The 18,237-nt window shown below is 43.2% G+C and overlaps 1 protein-coding gene across 3 annotated transcripts in view; it reads right to left on the bottom strand.

Moving 5' to 3' along the window:
* The window catches only part of SLC6A6 (solute carrier family 6 member 6), a 263,899-nt gene that overhangs the window by 14,296 nt on the left and 231,366 nt on the right, over nt 1–18,237 (bottom strand). Inside the window, exons 10-12 of one of the 3 annotated variants that reach the window (XM_069206292.1) lie at nt 16,193–16,330; nt 12,419–12,521; nt 5,615–5,715 (exon numbers count right to left, since the gene is read on the bottom strand). In XM_069206292.1, the coding sequence (XP_069062393.1) occupies nt 5,615–5,715; nt 12,419–12,521; nt 16,193–16,330 (342 nt within the window). The remainder of the gene's footprint in view (nt 1–5,614; nt 5,716–12,418; nt 12,522–16,192; nt 16,331–18,237) is intronic. The other 2 variants (XR_011198608.1, XM_069206293.1) reach the window with 2 other exon arrangements.

Below are 18,237 nucleotides of genomic sequence, written 5' to 3'. Positions count from 1 at the left end.
CAAAAGACACTATAGCAAAATGTATTAATTAATAAGAATTTGATGCCCTATTTTACTGCCAGTGTTGGATGCAAAGTATGTTTTTGTTTTTATAATAATGGCATACAAAGAAATGAAAGAGAGAAGTGGGCAGGTACCAAACATTCCAAACAGGGAATGCAACACTTTGCATAATTCAATGAAAAGGGCAGTTGACAACACTTAGGGGCATATTTATACTCTGCTTGCGCCGAATGTGCATCAAAAAGTTTGACGCACATTCAGCGCAAACCCTGCCCCGTATTTATACTTTGACGCCCGACCCGCGGACGTCAAAATCCCACCATGTGCGTCATTTTTTGGAAGGGGGAACCTGCCTTGTGTTAATTATATGCAAGGTAGTCGTTTTGACGCACAGGAGGGGGTGGGCCTTAAAAAACGGCGCACAGCCTGATGGGCGCCGTTTTTTAACTCCTGGGTCAGGGCAGGCGTTAAGGGACCTGTGGGCTCGGAAGGAGCACAGAGGTGCCCTACCCTGCCCCCAGGGACACCCTCTGCCACCCTTGGCCACCCCAGGAGGACACCCAAGGATGGAGGGACCCATCCCAGGGAAGGAAAGTTAAGTTCTGGTAAGTATTTATTTTAATTTTTTTAAGTGGCATATGGGGGCCTGATTTGGGCACCCCTACATGCCACTATGCCCAATGACCATGCCCAGGGGACATATGTCCCCTGGGCATGGCCATTGGGCAAGGGGGCATGACTCCTGTCTTTGCTATGACAGGAGTCATGTCAATGGAGGTTGGGCGTAAAAAAAAATGGCGCAAGTCCAGTTTGAGGCCTGATTTTTGCCTCAGTCCTGACTTGCACCATTTTTTGACACACAACCCCCATTTTCCCATACGCCGGCGCTGTCTGGTGTGAGTCATTTTTTTTACGCGTACCAGTCCGCAGTGCCGGCTGACGTCATTCCATAATTAAGGCGCCCGCATGGCGCGTTGGAATGGCGTTAGCCGGCGGTAACATTTTTTACGCACAACTGCGTTGGCGCAGTTGTGCGTCAAAAAGTATAAATATGGCCATTAGGGCCTCATTAAAAGGCCTCTTTTAATTAAGTTGAGGGGGGGTTCCTCTAGTTTCCCTCCCCATCAGAATTATGAGATCCGCTGGAACATCTTAGATCTGTCCGCTTTCAGCAACTGTACTCTCAGGGACTCATTTACAATGTTTTGGCGCAGGGCAGCACTGCAAGCCTTCTTGACGGACTGTCCTGTGTCAAAAGAAAAGGACAGGAATGCGCCGTTATCTAAACGTTACAGCACATTCCTGCCCTCTTCCACAGCACTGGTGCACAATTGGCTGCCGTGTACCAACGCAGGCACCTTTGCACCATGGTGCAAGGGTGCTTGTGTTGTAGGGATGATTGTTTTTGTGTAGGAAGGGACACTTCCTGCTATAAAACAATCAGTTAAGGTGATTTCCTCTTTTTGTGTGTGCTGCACCTCCTGTACACCTCCCCTGGGGAAGCGTAGGCTTTTGACACACTCCCAGCTTTACAGCATGTTGTAAATCTGGGATTGTGTCAAATGCCATGGGTTTTAACATCCACCGTTAACGCATATGGCACGCCTCCCTATCGCAGTGTGAGGCAACGCTGCGACTTGCCCTTCATTGTCTCACTCCATATCTACAAGGTCATGAAAGGCCACGCAGGGTGGTTTTACGTGGCCTTGTAGATATGGCTCTGCAGTGTGCACTGCCGGACTGTCTTTGAAAGTGACAGCCCAGTGGCACACAGGAGTTTATAAATAAGCCCCTCTGTACTTAATTTCAGGCACGGATGAGTAATCACCAGCCACACAACAGAATGGTGTGTGAAAAACTGCATTATAGGGAATGCCTCGGCATGCAAATGCCAGGTCCTGTCATGGAGAGTGGCTGTGGGAGTTGGGCTGGACAACATCATATGCGGACTGTGACAAGCTTCCATCACTGGGAGAGTCTATGGGTAGCTGCAGGACTCGTACTGGATATGCACTGTCATTCATGGCCTGCTTCCTGTTCCTATCCCCAAGCCAGGCTACAGTAGCTGGTCTGGGTAGGCAGTGGTGTCTGTACCCTGCTCCCAGATTCTGTCCCTGAGAGAGGATGCAATGGCCTTGCTTGACAGGCACCAGCATGCATAGCCCACTCACATGTGGAAGCACAAGATTGTGTAGCTGATCCATCTCCCACAAGTGAAGTCACAGAGAAGAGAAGAGTCCTTAAACTGGTAGCTGTGGGCAAGGAATCACCATGATGTTACATATTTATGGGACAATTTACTATTTCTTCATGCAACCAAAGTTGCTACGATTCATTGTATGAAAGAGAGGGAGCTGGACAGTGCATTGTTTAAGATATTGTGAGCTGCTCTTTTCCCCAGGGCTGGTGCACTTGAGGCTGCCTTGCACTACGTACACACTCGTGCACCATAGTGCAAGGGTGTGTGCATGATGCCTAGGATAGACTTTGTACTAGAAGGGTACTCTTCCAGTATAAAACTTTTAACATTATGTATGTGTGCTGTACACTACACATACAAAGATTGAAAAGTTTTCAGACAAACTTTTTCTTTTCTCCAACTTTACATGTGCCTCAAAGAAGGTTTTATTTCCTCATAATTTCTTTAACTTCCTATTTTAGTGTGAACTAACAAATTGCTTTGAATTAAAATAAGATTTTTAGTGCAGTCTACTGAAACATCTGTGTTAAAAGTGTCCTTCTCTTAATCATGCAGAAGTGTGTGAACTGATGTGTTCTTTCTTCATTTTTCAAGCAAAAATTAATAACATTTTTGACTATTAAAAAAGGAGGGCTTCTCTAGAGAACAAAATAACATTTCAAGATTCAAAGAGGTAATCAATTAACACCAGATTTTTTTCTTTTTTTTGGTGGGCCCCTGCAACTCCCAGTATGTGATGATTATCACGTTTATGGGCACAGACCAAACCTTATGAACTACCTGATCTTCTGGGCGATATATGTCACGCAAATTATTATAGCAAGAGCATAGAAAAATGACTCCTCTGAAATCATGAAATAGCTAAATATGGTCTGGGCAAAGATGTGAATGAAGCAAACCATAAGCTCTGGCACAATCAGCCAATAGCAATCAAGAACCCTGAGTTGAATCTGTGAAAGTTTGGCTTTAGTTGTTTACATTTCCCTCTCTAAAACATACATTGTTTGTTCTGTTCACATTCTTCTCTTACTTGTTTGGAAGGGGAGTGTGGACCAGGGAGAATTTAAAAAACAAAAACAGCCCATTGCCCATTGAAAATCTAGTGGTACAACTGGTACATTTATCATACCTTAGGCAGTAGACGTTTGGCTTGCAGACACACCTCCACGTCCACAATTGGCTGCAACAAGCTCTGGAGTCAGGGTACAATGGCAGCCACCTAATGTTGGGTTATTATTACACCATCATGTACGATGGAGTTAAAATCATGAACGAGCACTCTGGAAATAAATGTGGGTGGCTATCCTGGAAAGGTACATCAAATGTTCCTGACGTGCAAGTTAGGAAATCATCATGTGGGTACTGAATGTAAATTCACAATTTAGGGTACCATTCCCAGTGCCCAAAACACTAGCGAAATTTCCACCAAGATCGGCATTCTTTGACAAGGCTCCATTTTGCCTAGGCTAAGAGTGCCAGTGAGTCACCAGGTTAATGTTATAATTCTCAATACACAGGATGCACTTATAGGGCTTAATTTAGATTACAGCGGAAAGGACACTCAGGGGTAGATTTATACTTTTTGCCACAAACCTGCGTTAACGCAGCATTCCTAAATGCGGGACGGGTGCCATATTTGAGGAATGGTGCTAGCCGGCGCTAATGCCCTGTTAGAGTCTTTGGAAAGGACGCTAACAGAGCCCGGAAGTCGTAGGGGGAACTGGGGCTTTTGCACCAAATGATGGGGCTACACTGTTTAGAGGCAAAAAAAATTGCCTCTAGGCAGTGTAGCGCCATTTTCTAACGCACAAGCCCCAGGGATATGGCTCCTGTCTTAGTAAAGACAGGAGCCATGCCCACCACCCCAATGGCCAAGCCCAGGGGGTGAATGTCCCCTGGGCATGGCCATCGGGGCCAGTGCCGTGCAGGGGGCCCCAAATCAGGGCCCCCTAGCGGCGTTGGACAGAGAAAACAAAATACCTACCCGGACTTACCTTCGGATGGGCCACCCATCAGAGGGTGGCCTGGTGTGGGGAGGGGTGGGTGGGGGTGTCTCTGGGGACAGAGAAGGGCACCTGTGGGCTAATTCCATGGTCTCTGACCTTGGAAATCTGCCTACAGGTCCCCTAACGCCTGCCCATACCCAGGCGTTAAATAATGGCGCTAAGCAGGCTTAGCACCATTATTTAAGGCCCTCCTCCCCGAGCATTATTTTTGTACAGGAGGATAAATAAGGCGCTAGGGCCTTTGAGGCATTTTTTGCCCGGGAATGCCTACCTTGCATCTCATTGACACAAGGTAGTTTTCAGCAGGCAAAAAATGACGTTAACTCCAATATTTGTGCGCTAGGCATGTCTAAATATAAATATGGAGTTAAGTTTGCACCGGATTTGCCTGAACAAAAATGACGCAAATCTGGGCCTTAGTCGCAAAGGTAAAGGAGTATCTTTTCAGCTGTACCGAAGATCATACCACCTAATTTAGAGTCGGGTGAAGCTTTAGTATTTGAGCAGTAGAGCGGCAGAGACTACTACATTTCCACCACTGTCATACACCTCCTATGTCCCAATAGAGTAAGGTCAGGTTTCGATGCTTCGACAGGAACCGCAATGACGGTGGTTCCTGCAAATGCAAGGGGTGTTTGCTGGGCCGGCAGACATCTCTAAATATGGCGGGTGTGAACTGTGTAAGACTGATGGAGTATTCTACTCCATCACCCTGATGGAGTAAGGCCCGTCTGCTGGAATCTAAATCAAGCCCATAATGTCTTTGCATTTCCAAGAGTTCTTCTTAATGAAAATAAAAAAACATATGGAGCATTGTCTCTGAAAAAGTGAAACATCCTCAGCAAACACCCCCAATAAAAAAGGAAAACCACAATAAAAATATGAAAATAAATTGCTGCCTTGTTCTCTAAAGGAAAAAATAGGAAAACTGAAGATCTCTAGTTTGAAAGAAAAGAAAGAAAAAAAAAGAATTCTAAAACTGAAAGGGAAGAAAATTAGACCTATTTTTTGGGGCATTTTATTTTTTCATTTCCCCGTCCCTTTAACTCTGACTTGTGACCCAGTTCTCCTTTATAGTTGTTGATTAAAACATATTTGTGGTCAACAAAGCAAGGAAACCCCATACTTATTTATGATTATGCTATATCCCCACACCAATGGCAAACTCAAGAACAGGTGAGTGTCTGCAGGTAAAAAAGCACTGATGCAGCTATTTAAATTGAATGAAAGTCTGTGCATGAGTCTAGGCACCAATGCAAATGCAATCAAAAGCTGTTCCAAAAAGCAAATGGCTTATGCTTGAGAAAGTGATGGCTCAACAATGGTGTTTGCTGGGCATGCAGTTGTGGTGATATTAAACACACAAAATAGGGCTGGCGCATCCCACATTCTGTGAAAATCTCACCACGCAGAGGACAGGTGTGATTACAGTCCAGCTCCACTTCATCCAGGGGCCCGGCCGGTAACCGATCATATCCTCGATGGCATCATACAACTTATCAGCGCCTGAATAAAGGCATCACAAACAAGGCTGTCAGTGAAAGAACTAGATACATGCATTCACTGTGCAAACTACAACATTTCTTGTCCTGGTGGAAAACCTTGAGATTTCCTGTTGTGCTTAGATTGAAGGTGGCTGAAACAGTGAGCTGCAGTTGAGTTTCCAATTCACAGGAACTTTGATAGAACTCTGCATACTTCCCTCACTCCGTTGGAGAGTTAAAGCCCCCAAAACTAAATTTCTTGTCCAATAAAGACACTTCTTTACTTTACCCTTAGCGCAATGACTATAAGAAAAAATCTCCAGAGAGGGCCTTAGGGCGTGGGATTCTGTGTCTTACCCTTCTTTTGGATGGTCTTACAGCTGGTGGTCCAAGACTCATCCAAAAGGCTTTAATGTTCGGTCAAAGTTCATCCCTTATTCAGGCGCCGATCTTCTTGAATTTGGCAACTCATGCCATTCATAAACCACAGAAAACTTTTTGATATCAATTTCCTGCTGGCACTTAAAGCATATGCATGCCTCTTGGGTCTCCAGGCCAATGATGATATTTCTGTGACGGAGGCAGTCAACACATCTGTCTCTCACACCTTAGCTGCCCCAATGAGCCACTGACTTGGAAAGGTGAATACAATGATTTTGTCAACTAAAGTTCTATTGCCCACCTATTCCTTTTCAGCAAAACCCTGAAAAGAGCAACAGCACTTCAACTTCAAATACAAAAATGATATCCACAACTCACTACAGGGGCACAAGTCCACCTGTGTTGCAGCACCCAAACTGCTATCCTACAGGTGATAAGATACCCCAAATCGTAGACAAAGCTAACGGATGCTTCCCGCAGTGGGTTTGTTAGGAGCGGCCTGGGTGTGGGTGGCAAACGTCTGCAGTAGGGCGGTGTGGACCTGGTGGGTGCTGTGATGCATTAGACATAGTTTGAGTGTGGGAGGTGAGGCAGCAGAGAGGCAGACAGGAACAAGGTGGGTGGCAGGTGCTGGCTCTTAAGACCTTGTTTGGGCTTGGTGAAGTGGAACATGGGACTCTGGGCTACCACTTATCTCCAGCAGTTCACCCACTCTGCTGCACATCACTCCACTAACACTGTCCCTTTCTTTTATGGTTCGCTTTATGCAGAACTTGCAAGGTTCAAACAATGTTTTGCAAAGTTGCAAGTTGCATGGAAGAGGGTATATCCCAGTGATCATGACACAGCAATTGACTAAAAGTTGCACAGGCAGTGGAGGGTCACCCCACCACTATGACCCATAAATAATATGTATGGTTTGTGCTCAGCATTAGCTCTTTGTGATGTGTCTGTATCCTCTTTTCTATTGTGTTGTTTGAGGTAGTTAGCATCAGGCTGTAGATCTAACTATAACTATTCTAAACTAGATAATATGGTGCTGCACCGAGAACTCTGGGACATATTTACAAGGCCCCGTGGCCCAGGGTGCCTTGCTTCGCCACTCTGCACCACGGGAAAATGCAGAAATGTGCCGTATGTACAAGGTACGGTGCATTTCTGTCATCTCCCCCTGCGCTGGCACAGAAATTGCTGCCATGCACTAGCGCAGACACACCTGCACCAGGACACCTTCCTGCACAAAAACAATCACTGCAGGCATTCTTCTCCTTCTGTGTGTAGTGCAGAAAGCAGCACACATAGAAAGAGAAAAAGATGGGGAGAAATAAAGATATTTCTTCCCATTGCGCCATTCTTATGCCACCCCTGAGGTGGAGTAGGCTTTGACTCATTGCAAGGTTTACAAAACCTTGTACATCTGCGAATGCATCAAAATCCATGGATGTTGTATGGAAACACCCATGGAAATGCCTCCCTGACACAAAGTAAGGAAATGCCTTACTCCAGGCCATGAAAAGCCACGCAGCATGGCTTTACGTGGTCTTGTAGATATGGGCCAGCAGCCTATGCCACCTTTGCGTCACTAAAAGTGACGAACCAGCGGTGCAGGTAGCTTGTAAATATGGGCCTCAATGTTTAAGGAGATGTGTATGGCCCAATAGACATTTGTGGGAAGAAGCAACACAAGCCACAACAGCAGGCCTGCTATTGAGCTTCTAACTCTAAATGATGTACACTGTCCATCTAGGTTACTGCCTCTGAAGTCATCAGTTGTAGATTCTTCAGTACTAGAGGTTACTAACTACTATATATACCTAAATACTCTTTCAAAATCCCTTCAAAATCCATCAGCACAAAATTCACTAATTCTGGATATTTTACTGATCTTTGTATGCTGAATATAGCATACTGAGATCTATTAAAACTGGATACAAAACCAGCAGAAAGAACATCCCTTGAATGTTCAGTATTAGAACCAGCAAAAGTGTTTCACTGAGTCTAACCGAGAATAAATAGACTGATACAAACACCTGGTCCCCTCCTCAGGAAACACATTTCCTCTACATAAATTCTCTCACTTCCCACCAACTTCCTGCATAAGGGTTTTAGGCGTGGTTGCAAGACCAAACACCAGCCTCATTTCATGCCCCACAAAGAAAACAAACCAGTAGATGTCTTTACTGAGATCCAGCTACCAGCAATAAACATGGGTCTTCATTGAAGATGGGGTGCTATAGAAGAATTGCCTAACTGAGCAAATCTCTTTTCAAATGATGGGCATGCTTTAGAGAATACTTCTCAGTTTCATTGGTTCAGAATAAATTTGTTCTAGAACCCATCTTCCTTTATCCTTTCAGTACTTGATTTTGTCATTTGTAGAATCCTTTATTAGTACATTCCATTGGCCTACAAGAGAACATCATTCAGAAACCCATTACAACTTGGTACATGAACTTTAGGTTAATCATTCCCTTATTCATTGACACTAGGTACACACAAGGCACCACTCTCAACATTGGCAAATGAGTAGATAATTATTATAGTTGTCATCCAGTAAACAGCAATTTCACCATACTCTCATCCACTGAGACAGGATTTTGCCTTCTATTAACCATGCACACCAGACGCCTCCGCAATAGCTTTGTCAATAAGGCACGTTTGCTGGTGATATATTGCCTTAGCTGAGCACTAATTGCATCAACCCTGGACTCATTATTCACTTTTCTTCCATTAGACAGAAATGTTGTCATTTAAAAATATTGTGGGCTTAATACTGAGAACCAAAATAATGTGCAGTTAAGCATGTAGAGGAAATATGCATTTCTATTTTTAACTCCACATCCATCTCCTTTGAAATAAAAACAAATCTATGTTTTACATATATATATATATATATATATATATATATATATATATATACACACACACATCATTATTATATATATATATATATATATATATATATACCGAAAGACTCCCCAGATTCTTTGAATGTCGGCAATGGAAGAAACAATCCAAGTAGAGTTTCTTTTAATTTATTTCTTAATATCATTTTCAACAGCGCAAAAAACAGTAATATGTATATGTATGTATATATGTGTGTGTGTACATAAAGATATATCTAGATATATATATAAATGTATATATATATATAAATGTATATATATATATGTATGTATATATATATATATATATATATATACATATATATATATATATATATATACACAAAAATATATATACACACATGTTGAAGGTTAAACTATATATACATAGATATTTAATTATGATAAACCCAGATTTACCTATATGTGCTTAGTTTCTAGATATTTTGGTATTTCATATTATTGACCACAATATTTTTGTATCTCCATATTTTGTCCATGATCGTCTGATAGTATACCAATAAATAATTCCCTTATCCACTCGCACTATGTATGGTAATGGGTTAATCAGTCTTCTACCTGTTTACACTAGAGAGCCTAATAACGAGCTGACTTGCGTCACTCTTGCTCCATGCAACGTGGTGCAAGAGCGACGCAAACTTTAAGTCCGATTTAGAAAACCACACAAGAGCCCTTTGCGTGTCCCTGAGTGGCTATGTACATCTGGAGTAAGGCAATGTGGCGCAAATTGATGCATTGCCTTACTCAGCCCTGGGTGTTGCATGGGTGTTGCAAGAACCGGTAAACCGCGGAATGCAGCAAAAAAAGATACACCGTATAAGGAGAGACCTAACAAGGAGAAATATCTTTTTTTTCCTTGTTACTTCCTCTTTCTATGTGTGCTGCATTCTGTAGCCCTCATAGAAAGAGGACTATGACACTCAGTATTGTTTTTGTGCAGGAAGGTGTGCCTTCCTGTACAAATACAATCCTGCATGCAACACAGGTACCCTTGCACCCTGATGCAAGTGAGCCTGCGTTGGTGCCTGGCTGCCAAAATGGCACCAACACAAAGAAAAAGGCAGGAATGAGCCATACTGCCTTAAATACGGTGAATTCCTGCCCTTTCCCTGTTAGACAGGGCAGCGCAGCAAGGTGACTTGCTTTTGCTGCACTGTACAACTTATTTTTGCAACTAGGCCTCTAGGTACTTTTACAAAAAAGATTTAGCATTCCCTGGGCGTTGGCATTGCATATCTTTATAATACATCCTCTTTCCCTTAACCACTAAGACTACGGAGCATATTTAAGAGCCCCTAGCGCCATCAGAGAGTCACTTTTTGCGACGCTCCGGTGACGCAATACCCTGCGCAGTATTTAGAAGGTGGTGTTAAGCCACTTTTTGTGGCTTTACGCCTCCTTGTAAACATGGCTCCTTCACGGGCAGCGCTTTGCGTGGAAGGGGCATGCAGTGGGTGTTGCTGTGGTTGTGCCACAGCTACACCCATTGCATTTTGACGCTGCCCCAGATTTACAAGTTTTCATAAACCTGAGACAGAACCAAAATTCAACACCACCCCAGGGGTGGTGTTAGCATGGCGTAATGAGGAAAAATGCTTTAATTTCTCCATGTTATTTGCTCTTTCTATGTGTGCTGAATTTTCCAGCAAACATAGAAAGAGCAAATTGACATTTAAGGTTGTTTTTATGCACGAAGGTGTTCTTTCCTGCACAAAAACAATCTCACCCTCAATGCAGCCATCCTTGCACTATGGTGCAAGCAGCATATTTAGCGTTGGCGCAGGGGGAAACACAGGGTTGCACCGTCTTCCAGTAAATAAGGCGCATCCATGCGTTTTGATAATGGCGGTGTGCGACACTGCCAAATTTGGCCCAGCAACGCGCACTGTCATTTTCTGTTAAATCTGGCCCTAAGTACACCAACATTGATTCTTTATTTCCTAATGTATTGGCACAGGTATATTTATACTAGATTCCTCATTCCATTATCCAGTAGCAGAAGATAAGTAGACAGTGGGTTCATTATCATATAATTCATTGGCTGGGCATATGTTGACAATGAAATGATCCTTCTATCATCCAATGGCACCAGGGATGTAGACAATTGAATCATTATGCTGTTATCCAGTGACACAAGGTACGTACACAATGGATTCATCATCCCATAATCCATTGGCAGGGCATATGTTGACAATGCAATGATCCTTCTATCATCCAATGGCACCAGGGATGTAGACAATGGAATCATTATGGTGTTATCCAGTGACACAAGGTACGTACACAATGGATTCATCATCCCATAATCCATTGGCAGGGCATATGTTGACAATGCAATGATCCTTCTATCATCCAATGGCACCAGGGATGTAGACAATGGAATCATTATGGTGTTATCCAGTGACACAAGGTACGTACATAATGGATTCATCATCCCATAATCCATTGGCAGGGCATATGTTGACAATGCAATGATCATCCTATCATCCAATGGCACCAGGGACAATGGAATTATAATTCTGTTATCGAACTGAACAAGATACGTACGCAATGGATTCATCATCCCATAATCCATTGGCATGGCATATGCTGACAATGGAATCATCATTTCATCTTTCAGTGGCAACACAGATGTAGAGAATGGTGCTTGGCAATTTTTGCTAACTTCATAATTCCATTATTCCCAATGGTCTCTAGTTCCATCAGTGTAATGTGTATGGACAGCATCCTCTTCAAATCTGGTTACATGTGTGCTAGATTGCACATTGCATTCCCCTCAGTTTATCATACTACCTGGCAATAGATCCATCAATATAGAAGTGTGGCTCAATGGTTAGAGCGGCAGACCCTGAAGCAGAGATCTGGCTCAAGACCAGGGTTCAAGTCCCGCTTCGGCAGGTCTTGGGCTCAATTCCCCTTGACCAGATAATTCTCGCCTCGGTGCCTAATCTAATTCATGGGTCCCACTCTGCAACTCTGGGCAATAGCTTGCTTAATCTCCACAACGGCCCCAACAGTGCTTGGATGCCTGGCTTCACCCTGGGGGTGCTCAGGAGTGGGCACCTCACAGGGAAAAGCCAGGAGGGGTTCCATAGCGGTATGAGTACAGCGCCTTGAGACCCTAACGGGTAAGTAGTGCGCTATACAAGTGCTAATTTACATTTACATTTACATTTTACCCCTCACCTGTTCTACCTACATCAACTGCATCAGTTACAGTCTAATCAGAATGAGATACATTAGCGTCTGCCCCTAGGCATGTGCTCTAATCTAGATCATTCATGCTTAATTAAATTTGCTGCTTGAAACTCAAAAAATAAAATCCGTGAGCAAAGGCAGAATTATCTAAGATTAATTTTCGTCCTATAGAGGTAGCTTAGACTAAAGGGTAAATGGCGATTGGGAGTGCTACATTTGAAGTTAAGAAGGAGCTTTACTTACCATAAACCCAGGCTACAGCAATACATTCAAAGAATGCGACCCACAAAAGGCATACACCGCTGGCTGCATAGTAGTCAAAGAGTTGAAATACGTACATTCCGCCCTGGGGGAACAAAACATCTGGTCACCTTTTGAAGCACAGGTAAGCGTACCTTGCAGGTAACACTAATTGAAGATAGCACAGCAAGTCTTTGACTGTTAGATCTGCAGCTCAGCCAAGAGTCAGGCATGAGAATTGTGTGTACAATGTGTCCAATGACATGTCCTCTCCTGTGACTCTCTGCTGTGCTCATCACTGACACAACTTCTACTAGCAGGGTGCCTGTATTACTCTCTCTAATAGCATGGCCCTGGAGGTGGGAGTTAACGGGAAGGCCATAGAGGACAGGATGCAAAGTAACGGAATATATGAGTGGGCAGAGTTGCAGAGGGAGGTAGGGGGATGTTTTGAAACAGCATGCATTCATTCTTAAAGTCTCGACGGAATAAGGGAAAGGTCCTTTGCTGCCCCGATGAGCCATTGACTTGGAAAGAAGAATACAATGATCTTGACAACTAAAGATCTATTGCCCACCTATTGCTTTTCAGCAAAGTCCTGAAAAGTGCAGCAACACTTTTCAGAGAGGTGGGTGTGGGGAGGAAGAGGGGGGTCATATGTATTGCTCCCTCTGACTCTTGCCCACCTGCACAGTTATCCATTAATCAGCTTACAGATGATGAACACATCCAGGTGCCATACACGTTACAATACTGTAGATTGGGTAAGTTTCAATACAGTGTAGTTTTCCACCTCAGGGGTTACATCATAATAGACAACACGACCAGATGCCTAATGTTGGCTTCACAACAGAATATACAAATTTCACACTGAGATGGTAAGGGAAATGGGGCAAGCTTTTGGACCATGAAGACTTCTTTCTCTGGACCTTTCTTCTGAAGTCAATTGCCATGAGACGCACATCATATTATTTTGCAAATAACTGAAACCCCACCATTTCCTCTAAGCGCTTCATCTTGATTGAATTTCAGTCGGCATGTAATCTTTCCTCCCTCTTCTCCCTGAGTATTTGGGGCTCTGGAACATGCATTGATCATATGTCAATGTTCTAAAAACTGTAAATAGTAAATAATATCTTTTGATTCGGTCTTGTTGGCTGTCTTGTCACTTGAAACCTTTCAACTAAAAGCAGTGCAAAATTATGCATTGCCACACAAGCAACCAAACATGTAATTAAATAATCCTCAGGTATTTTATACACTTAGGCCCATATTTACACTTTTTGATGCAAATCAGCCCTAGCACTGATTTGCATCAAAAAGTTTACCGCCGGCTAACACCATTCCAACGTGCCAGCCGGGCGCCATATTTAAGGAATGGTGCAAGCCGGCACAGCGGCTTGGTTAGCGTCAAAATAAATGACTCTAACCAGGCAGCGCAGGCGTGGGGAACAATGGGGGTTGTGCGTCAAAAAATGGTGAAAATAAGGTTAGAGTCAAAAAATGACTCTAACCTGACTTGCACCATTTTGTGACGCACAACCCCCATTGAAATGACTCCTGTCTTAGCAAAGACAGGAGTCATGCCCCCCTGCCCAATGGCCATGCCCAGGGAACTTCTGTACCCTGGGCATGGCCATTTGGCACAGTGGCATGTAGGGGGTCCCAAGTTTGGCCCCACTATGCCACTTAAAAAAATTGAAAAATATACTTACCTCTACTTGCTGTCGTTGGGTCCCTCTGTCCTTGGGTGTCCTCCAGGGGTGGGCGAGGGTGGCAGGGGGTGTCTATGGGGGCAGGGAAGGGCACCTGTGGACTGCTTCCACGGTCTCCGACCATGGAAATGAGCCCACAGGTACCGAAACAAATGCCCCAAGGGATTGTTTTTGTGCAGGAAGGTTCCCCACCCTGCACAAAAACAATCCTCCTTACAACGTAGACACCCTTGCACAATGGTGCACGGGTGCCTGCATTGGTACTAGGCACCCAAAACGGAACAAGCGCAGGGAAAAGGCAGGAATCCATTGTATTCCTGCCTTTTCTATGTCACGCAGTGCAGCAACAATTACTTGCTGTGCTGCAGTGTGCAACTTTCTTATAAATATCCCCCTTAGTGTGTAGTGGGTAGGATCAGCCGGGGATGGGGAGCTAGAGATTATTTTGGCCACCTAAAGGAGATGCAAAGGGAAGGAAAGGACACGCATGTGATGAAATTCTAGAAAGGTAGCTATCAACAAAGTAGATGTCTTTAACATTGGGAACCTGAGTTACATCACAGACAACTCGAGCTGGGCTCTCTTTCTCTATGCTGTTAGTCAGAACCCCTTAGTGAAAAATATTCCCATTGTTCACAGTTTCCAATCTATACATTTATATCTAAAGCCACATATGAGCGAATTGGCATTGTCATGTGAGTAATCACATCTGTAGAACTCTATGATGTCACTGATGATGCAATGCTTGAAGTTATGTGATCCTGTGAGAAATCGTCACAGATGATGACTGAGGAATGTGTTAAGGTCCTGTATTTGTTGTGGGTTTGTGCTAGACATGTTCCTTACTACAAGCTAATACATACAGGGAAATATTTATCAATCTTTCACACAGCACAACGCAGCAAGCCACATTGCTGTTCTGTGTTGCATGAAAGGGAAAGGACATGAACCTGCCGTGTTTAAAATTATACAGCGCATTCCTGTCACTTCCTAGTGCTGGAGCACTTTTGGCTGCCTAGTGCCATCGCAGGCACCTTTGGTCATGTTGCCTGGGTGCTTGCGTTGTAGGTAGGATTGTTTTTGTGCAGGAAGGGGCACCTTCCTTCACAAAAACAATCATTAGAGGCATTTTCTCCTTTAGGTGTGCTGCAGAATGCAGCACGCTTAGAAAGAGTAAACAATTAGAGAAATAAAGATTGTTCTCCTTGTTGCGCCTCTGGCGGGGAGGCATACAGTTCTGACGCATTCCCAGGTCTACCAGTGTAATCCATGGGTCCACCCATGCTCCATCCATGGAACGCCTACCTGCCAAGAGTAACACAAGAAAGCAATCTGCCCTGCTGTGCGTTACTCTAAATTGATCAAGCCATGCATGGCCCAGCAAGGTGGTCTTGCGTGGCTTGATAAAACTCATTTAGGGTATGCGTTGCCCTTGTACTCCCTTACGTGGTACAAGGGTGACACATAGCCTTGATAAAGTTGGCCCTCAGTCTCAGAGTAAGTGCCAGTCAACTCTCTCTGCTTTGTAGTATCATCTGTGTGTATTACTCAAGATGACTGGAGTAAAGTATATCATTTGGGAGATCCATATATTATAAATACTCATTCTATTAGTACATTAAATAAGAGGCTTAGTTGAGAGCCCACAGAATGAGGCTTATTTGAATTATTTTCCATAGCATTCTAGTCTCACTGTTCCAAAGTTATATGAAGCACCGCCTTGATTTGAGGATACAGACTAGTGCCTGTTTTACTATCCATACAGAAATGTCTGTGCAATGAAATTATAACATGTTGCATGCATTTAGACAATTTCACTCAGGTTGTAATATTTAGCGACCATTCAATATCAATATGGCATTAATGTGCAGTAGGATTGTGTTCTTAATTTGACCAGGGATACTGACACATGCAAGGGGGCTATGTACCTTGTGGTACCACACCCCCAATCTCTCTGATGTTTCAGATCAATCTGTTTCCAGTCTCTCCCCACTTCACAGGTCATCTTCCCATTCCTATGCCCTGTGCTATGTTGGCAGAATAACAGCCTCAAATGACTTACTTCAGTGACCATAGAGAGTCCCAGAAGATAGCTGAGTATACACACTATGGCGATGAAGATCTCCCGTCGGTAACCCTTCCTTAGGAAGGATGGGTACAGATCAACTAATGAAGTGATCTGTCCTTCAACTTCAACAAACTGCAGAAGAGAAACACAAGAAAGAAAAGGCATTAGTTGTAACCAACAGTCATTAGTGCAGGAAACAAATCTCTCTCAATGGACAGATCCCCTCCTGCCTCCCTAATTAGTGTTGATCTAATTCTGAACACTTATACCTAGTGTTGTTGAGTCCCACATGGTTAATATGTTACAGAAATAAATCTATAATTTAAAGAGGATATAAGGATACACACCATTCTTCTGGAGTAGGCAACTGTTGTCATCAGTTTGGTTGGCAGGTTTCTTTGGCAAAAAGGATAGACGACCTGAGTCTATTTCACAATTGGTGGGTATCACTCATCCATTTAAGAGACCATGAATAATTGATGACCATTCCACCACTTATGAACATATGTTCTCATCTTTTAAAACATTTCTATGATTCTCCTACAATTATTACAGCTTAGATAATGTTTTTTGAAAACAGTTGGAGTAGGGGACTGCATTGTATTTTACTGGTATACCAAGGTAGGCATCTTGGGAATATGGCTCGTTTAGGCTTCCTGGTGGGATTGACCTCATATCAGGCAAGGAGGGAGGTAAAACAACTGAATATTACATCCCAATGCTAAACGCTGGTTCACTGGATTTTGAGCATCTGCTTGCCTATCCAACACACCATGATTGTGTATCCTAATGCATCTCTGATTTATTATTGGTCACTTCATGTTTCACAGTGCAGATTGAGTTTAACGAGAAAAGAGAGGGGAGGAAGAAATGAGCACCAAAAGGGAGGGTTTGAGAGAGTTGTAGAAAGCCCATGTCCATCTGAAATCCCCTGAGTCTCCATTGCTGACATTACCTATCCTGTATCCCAGAAGCAACACTGAAACTTCTCAGTACTGGGTTATAAGCAGATGGATGTGTTGCTTTTCACTATCTTTAGTACAGGCACAACTCTATCATTTAACTAATGTTGGAACACATTGAACTGCACATGGTCATCCAAGTCCCGTATTAGAGAGTTCTACCCATTTCCTTTGCAGTGAGTACGAGAGGCTGAGCCAATGGCCTTGGAAAGGTAAAGGAGGATCGCTCCCCCTACAAATGACCTGACACTATCGTGCAGTGACGGCGTGAGTCATGGGATGACAGTTGCTCCAATCTATCAAACTGCAAGACTAAACCAAGCTACTTGAAAAATTGCTAGTGTGCTGCAGTCTTATTACTTTATTCACTTTTGATACTCTGTAAACTCTTAGTCAACACCTTGACCACTTTTCATGTTCATGCTCTTTTGTGCTCAGCAAAATTCTATCACTTGAATCTGAGCAATACATGAAACAATATAATCTAATGCCTTGAAGATACTGTACACTCTAATGACAAAAAATGGTTTGCTGTACGATCAATGCGTTGTGTTATTTCAGATAGCTGGTGTAAATAGAGTTAAAGGTCCTGAGTAAGAATGCATGTCACAAATCTATCATATATTAATTTATAAGAATTGAATCAATTTGGCTAGCAAGTTAAAGAACATATAGGGGCATATTTATACTTTGTTTGCACCGTTTTAGTGCCATTTCTTTTTACGCTAAACGTCGCAAACTTAACTCTATATCTATATTTTGACGCTAGACCCGTCCAGTGTCAAAATATTGGAGTTTGCGTAATTTTTGGGATGTGTGAGCCCACCTTGCGTTAATGAGATGCACAGTAGGAGTTCCCACTCAAGAAATTATGCTAAGCACTTAGGCCCATATTTATACTTTTTTAGCGCCGCATTTGCTGTGCTTTTTGACGCAAAAGCGGCGCAAACTTACAAAATACATTTGTATTTTGTAAGTTTGCGCTGTTTTTGCATCAAAAAATGACACAATTGCGGCACTAAAATAGTATAAATATGGGCCCTAGCGCCATATTTATCCCCCTGTGAAAAATTGACG

The sequence above is a fragment of the Pleurodeles waltl genome, chromosome 9 (genome assembly GCF_031143425.1).
Source record: "Pleurodeles waltl isolate 20211129_DDA chromosome 9, aPleWal1.hap1.20221129, whole genome shotgun sequence".
Lineage (NCBI taxonomy): Eukaryota > Metazoa > Chordata > Amphibia > Caudata > Salamandridae > Pleurodeles > Pleurodeles waltl.
The sequence above is the reverse complement of the archived record's forward strand: the minus strand, read 5'-3'. Positions and strand labels throughout refer to the sequence as shown.